The 6,774-nt window shown below is 32.0% G+C and overlaps 1 protein-coding gene across 1 annotated transcript; it reads right to left on the reverse strand.

Moving 5' to 3' along the window:
- Positions 1–185: 185 nt before the first annotated feature.
- Positions 186–926, reverse strand: LOC119637909 (dead end protein 1). Its single transcript, XM_038034351.1, has 3 exons — positions 768–926; positions 539–711; positions 186–483 (listed from the first exon to the last, which is right to left on the reverse strand). The coding sequence occupies exons 1-3, from the start codon at positions 924–926 to the stop codon at positions 186–188; spliced, it is 630 nt and encodes a 209-aa protein (XP_037890279.1).
- Positions 927–6,774: the final 5,848 nt, after the last annotated feature.

Here is a 6,774-nt window from a genome sequence, read left to right on the forward strand (position 1 = left end):
CACTAATATCACTATTATATGCATACTTTCTCATATTTGCAATATGAAGTGACAATTTTGTTATATGATAAAGCAGGAAGAGGATAGCATATTTGTATACCAAGATGAAATAAAGATGCATAATCAGGCGGACTTTGAGGACATTATAAGATGCATTTGGAATGAATGTATACAGTAGCTGCTATTTAACCATATCTATCCCACAAAACAGTAGCGTTACGTCCAAATTTTCTTATGCTTCTTAATAAATCGCGACGTGCATACACGGCCTCTACATTGCAACTGAATAAGATTTGATATTCAAAGTATCCGGGATATATCTCACGACCCACCAGTTTGTCGAACTTAATTGATTGTTTCAACATATCGAACACTATTTCGGGTGGCATGCAACATATTCCTTTTAGCAACAATTTGCACCTGTTGCTCGATTGTCTTACACGTATCTTAGTATATTTATATTGGCGAAATAAAAGAGGCAGTCTGTAGTAAGTATAAATTAGATAAACGTTTTCATGTGAGGTAGTAAATTTCTTACTGGATTAAAGCAGTAGGCATGAAATTCGGATCAATGTACTGCAAATAGGCAAAACCACGTGATTTGCCGGAGTAATCCACTTTGAAACGTAATAGATAAAGTTCTCCTAATAAGGAAGCAATTTCGGCTATTCGCTCGGCTCTAGTTTCTCTAGATATGCCGGTAATAAAAATCTAAAGTAAAAAATTAATAAAAAAAATAATTACATATTATAATTTGAGTTTTACACCTCTCCTGCGCAAGAATTTAATTGTTGTTGCAGCAATTTATCATCCAACATTTTACGGCTCTTTATATATTTGGTGCCATTCTTTTGATACGATGTATAACTTATCAATTGACACTCAAAAATTGATCGATCAAAAGAATCAAAAGAATTAGCAATCATTTAAAATTTTTTTTTTTGAATAGAGACTTGCACAATTTTTCCAAAAAAAAGTATTGTCTTTGTCAACAACTTGATCGTTGTATTCTTACAAATGTTATATGCTAAGTGATTCCGGAGAGAATTGAAAATCATAGAATTTTCCAAAAACTTCTTCAGTTTTATTCTGTGTATGGCTGTGTGCTTAGTATGTGTCTGTAAAATGTATATAAATCTGCAAAGGTTAAAAGTTTTCGATAAAAGCTGCCGAACTTTACGCCATTTTTTCTGAGAATAACGCAAAAAATTTGAATTTTTGTTTCTTTGTTTAGAAAGAAAAGAACAACGGCGCTGCATGTATGTAATCATAAGAGCTTTTTTTTTTTAATTTTTTGGACTGATAAACATTGAATAATTTTGAAATTGTTGACTACTTTTTCAATGCGAAAATAAAATGAATTTCTGTAAAAATAGTAATTAACATATAAAGGTTAGACATCTTTTAATAAAGTTTTCTTTTGCATCTCAGAAAACTATTTTCTATTTGCAGATAATTTCCCTTTTAGCGTTAGGAAATATTCAGAAAAAATTATTATTGAGTTCCTACGTTTGTATGTTTGTCATACGTGCATCTTCAACTAAAAGAAGCAAAATGTTTTTCATTTATTTCTTATATCTGTTTAGTTTACTTGATTTACTATGTCCCTCAACAGGGAACTTTTTCAATCAAGTTGCTGCGGTTGTACCTATTTTTAATTATAGAAAGTTATTAAATCAGCTGTCCTTGCAAGAGATGTTTATGAAGATATTTTACACAATATTTGCCAGTGGTTTTGAGCCCACGTAACGTTCATTAACGGTGCTAAAACTTTTCGAAAAACATGTGTTAGATGGGAATGTAATATAAGTGGAGGGTTTCTTTCTTTTTTAAATACCACAATCTCCAGAAGGTTTTTTTAAAGATATAACAGATTTAATTTCGTTTTAGTCTTACGATCTTTCATTAGATTCAGGTTTAGCTTAAGTTTATGTTTGGAATACGAAAGTTTATGTTTAGAAAAGTTTCATAAAAGAAAAAGAAAACTGATTTGTTAAAGTCAATTAACGGATGTTATAACAATATATAGAAGCATGTGAAGCATTTTGGACTGGTCTAAAATATTGTAAAATTTATTTTAATAAGAACTGTCATTGAAGCTGTTGCAAGTTGTGAATACTTAAAGCTACATTAATTTCATTTTATAAAATTTGGATGTCGTTAAATATTTTCTTCAAATAAAGTTCGAGTCCTTTGAAAGTTAAAATAAAACCCTGAAGGAAAGTATATGAAATTTTGTCATTGCGTTTGTAACCATAATTATGTAAAATAGTAACAATTTTTTCATCTGTCATAAAGTTTTTCCATCCGATGTTCATAATGTAAAATACTTAGGATAATGGTAAGGAAGTTATAAGGGAAGTTGGGTTTAATTTGTATAGCTACTATCTTAAACTAATATTTAAAAATATTAAAGCATTTTAGTGTGCGGCGCGCTCGATTGAAACTATTGTTGTATTGTGTGTTTAGACAATCGATATTTATTAAGGCTTGAGATTTTGGTTCCAAGCGAAGGGCAAATCTAATATAGTTTGTTCCCTTGAGTGTGTTTGTAAGCCTTACATATAATATTGTCAGTCGGATCGGTGGTCCATGAGTTAAAGTAGCCTTTCACATATATGTCTATGTATTCGTACAAAGCTATTTTTTAAGATTTATAGCAAAGATTATTTTATGTTATATTATATTATATATATATATATATAGGTTGGTTGGATGTCCTCTAGCGTGCTCGTGGGCTTCACACATCTAACTTCAAATTTACGATAATCTGCTAAGTATGTACATTTGTTTTTTCAGCTTTTAACTTTACTTATGTTGGTCACGAGAATTATTTTACAAATTTATAGGAGATATCTTCATTTTCATAACGGGAAATTTATCACAAATACTACGAAGTTGCCCGACCAGACAGGTAGACAGACGGACAGGTGGACATGCTTGGGTGCATTCCGAATTTGAAACCGGCCGAAACTCACTATATTTTAAGGGGTTTTGAAGCTTGTTTCTGCGTGTTATAAAGGTATCGGGAAAAACAATTAAAATAGTGATACACTATAATATTGGGTGGGCGTAGTCGGTTTTTTCCATTTCTGTGCACAAATGCTACAGCATCACGCAGAGAATGTGGGTTTAAATTTTTGTAAACTTATTTGCTATAGTTCACGAATATTGAGCAAAAAATCAATATTTCATTCCCTTTGAAAAAACAATGTGTTCCCAGCTTACGTGATGCTGTTGGCGCATTCTTCGACCGATTTGGCCCATTTTCAATACCAACCTGCGTGCGAGGGCTTCGAATGCTTCTGCCAAATTTGAAGTCGATAGTGTCCAGGAGAATGTTTACAACAGACTTTACACAGACGGACAGATGAACAGACGGACATGTTTAAATCGCTTTAGAATTTAGTGCTGCTCAATAATATGTATATTTTGTGAGGTTTCTGATGCTTCCTTTTGAGCGCTGCAAACGTTTTTACAAAATGAATATACCCCAGGTCCTTCAATGATGGTATAAAAATACAATTGCAAAGTTTGCCATATTTGCATATTTTATCCTATACAAAGGTATTTATAATTTACCTTGAGCTCAAGTACACGATATATATGTGAGCTAACCGCAAACGTAATATAATTATTTCAATTTAGTTAAGGAGTTTCTCATTTCCAATCACTGAGCCGTAGAAAAAATTTCGGTTTTGTTTTACGTTGCATCCACCGAACAACAAGCCTAGACAGATAAACACATACTTGGGTTGCTCAAGGTGATAAATAATAAGGCGTGTATCGAAAGGAGTGGATCTTTCGGGATAAAATGAATTTTTAATTGGCAAGTGAAGCATTGGTATATGAAAATTATGTGTAATTCAAAATTTAATGTTTTGACAGCATTTTCTGCAAGTTATTACTGAAAGCAGACATTGAAGGTGTATTGAAGCATTTCGTTAAAGCCCTTATTTCTCTGTTGTTGTTTTGGTTTGGTTTATTTTTTTGCAATATATGCAATGTATGTATTGTCTTACTAACTTACTTACTAATCTATGGTATTAATATCAAGCGCATGTTAAAATATTAGAATTATCAATTGGTTTTGGAATCCGATTTAGCTGATAACAAAGTATTTGTTACTTTTGAAGAAAGTGAACATCTAAACGCGTAGTTTCACTCACAAATAAAACACACATATATCCACCTAAATGGCCGAGTAGCCAAACAGTGTCGACTAACAACTCAATGGTTCATGGGTGTAAATCTCAAGTGCGGCAGAGTTTTTAATAAAGCCGATAGCCTTGAATGCTAGTGCTTTAAGACTTCAGTCTTAGGATTTATTCTGTGCTAATAATAATAATAATATATTACATATATATATATATATATATGTAATATATATGTAATACGTAATATATATATAAATATACATGTGTACATTCTACATATAAGTTGTGGATTTACAATTTCTAAAGCCTTATTGCAGTGGTTACCCAGCGTTGAAAAGCGTGTTTCAACTATTTTAAGCAAACGTTGGCTGCGTGAATGTATCAAGAAAGACAGATAATTGCACGTGCATGGAGTGAACACAACTGTGTCAGGTATTAACAAAAAAAAAGATGTCGGAAAAAGTAAAACATAGCAATTCGTTGTAAAAACATTTTTCAAAGTGTGACAACATTTTTGCATAAAGCTTTTATGCTACTGCATGGATGCAAGGTGTTCATATGTATATACTTATAATTTTGGTACAACGTCGAAACAACGCACATATAAACATGCACGTATATGTTTAAAGAAGAAGAAAAACAAACGACGGCAACAACAATAAGGTAAAATGAAATAGAAGTTTCTGTACGTTACTTTGTTTTTATTATTGTTGTTGTTGCTATGGTTATTGTTATGGTTGTTGTGTGGTATACTTAAGTTTCCCTAATGATTTTACACATGTTAGTATGCATGTTACACGACCTCCATCGTCATTTACTTTAAATTCCCTTATTTTAGTTGCTTGGCTAGTTGTTTTCCGTGTTGTTGTTGTGGTTGTTATGGCTGTCGACTCTCATAGTAAGGTAATGTTGCTATGGAATTTTCCTTTTGTGTTCATCTTATTCCATTTTATTTATTTACGTGCATGCTTTTGTCTTCTAAAATCTTGTCATACTCTTACTTAAACTTGAACAAGAAAGAAAGTCGCATATTTTGCTACTACTTGTAATTTTATTTTTATATTCCTTTATTCATTTTACACGGAAAATGCTACCGAAACAATGTAAGTCGTATTAAGTACTGAAAGTTATGTTTCCATACATGGCAAATAGGATTATAAGTTAATCTAAACCAATCCTTGCAGTGATCGTTTAAAATTTTAAAACGAGTGAATACTCGTATGTGTAGTTTCATAGTTAATATTTGTGAGTAAAGTTGCCTCAGCTTTAATAACTAACTTTTGTTTGTTATTATTTCTTTATTTAAATTTTTACAGCGATGATGACGTACTTTGCGACAAGCAGAGAAACGACTAAATATATAATTAGAAGATCGTTTCCGAATACAATGTTAAGTGAGTTATATGATCATCATTGAGATAGATGGTATATTTTGAATGAAATAGAGAACTCAATATGGTTTCTGTTGATTGAAGTAATAATAACTAATGACGTACATACAAAATACAAAATGGAACAGTAACTATCTATAGACAATTTCGACTTCAAATTTGGCAGAAGCATTGGAAGTCCTCGCACGCAGGTTGGTATTGAAAATGGGCCATATCGGTCGAAGAATGCGCTCAAAGCATCACGTAAGCTGAGAACACATCGTTTTTTCAAAGGAAAAGAAAGAAATCGACCAAATCTACCCAATATTATGGTGTTTAAAATTATATTATTTTTCCCAAACCTCTATAAAACGCAGAACAAACTTCAAAAACCCTGAAAAATGTATTGATATTTGACCAGTTTCAAATTCATAGTGCACTTAAACATGTCCACCTGCTCGTCTGTCCATCTGTCTTTTTGTGCAACTTTTTAGTATTCGTGGTAAACATTCTCACATTAACGAAAATGAAGATATTGCCCACTCCATATTATAGAGCATGAGAATTTTGTTTTGTTTGTCTTTGTGGTAAAAGGTGATGAGTACAAAACGTTCGGTCACGACCGAATTTAATTTCTTACTTGCTTATAACTCCGTATCAGTTTGTACCATCATGTTTGTATGATGCGCTATGAACAAACATATGAGTTTTGGCCAAAGTGAACAAAAATTTGTGCTGAATTTGTTGATTCTGGCAACAGATAAGGAGTTTTGGGCCATTTTTTGGGTAAAATTGCATGTATCGTCTAATAGTAATCGCTGTTATACTTACTCTTAATTTGTTTACGAAGGGATACTGTTTTGGGGTTCGCCATAGCAACGGAATAGCAAAGGTTTTCACGTAGAATATATATCGTCGATTGAAATAAGTGATAAGCAGATAAGTGATATTATAGTTTTTAACCTTTTTTGGACTGATTTGGTAATATGTAATCGAAACAATATTATGAGTTTACCTGGCGTGCATCACGATTTATGCACTTTGAATTAACATAGCGTATAAGAAAAGTAAAATTTAAATCAAGTTTTACAATCGAAAGTGAAATCTTAAGCGGAAATACTTTATTCATATTTTTACGATTTTCGGGGTTTAATGGTGACGTTTTTAGATGATTAGAAGATATTAAACCTTATAGAAGGAATAAAGGGGAAGGAAGGAAGGAAGGAAGGAAGGAAGGAAGGAAGGAA

The sequence above is a fragment of the Glossina fuscipes genome, unplaced genomic scaffold (assembly GCF_014805625.2).
Source record: "Glossina fuscipes isolate IAEA_lab_2018 unplaced genomic scaffold, Yale_Gfus_2 61, whole genome shotgun sequence".
Classification (NCBI taxonomy): domain Eukaryota; kingdom Metazoa; phylum Arthropoda; class Insecta; order Diptera; family Glossinidae; genus Glossina; species Glossina fuscipes.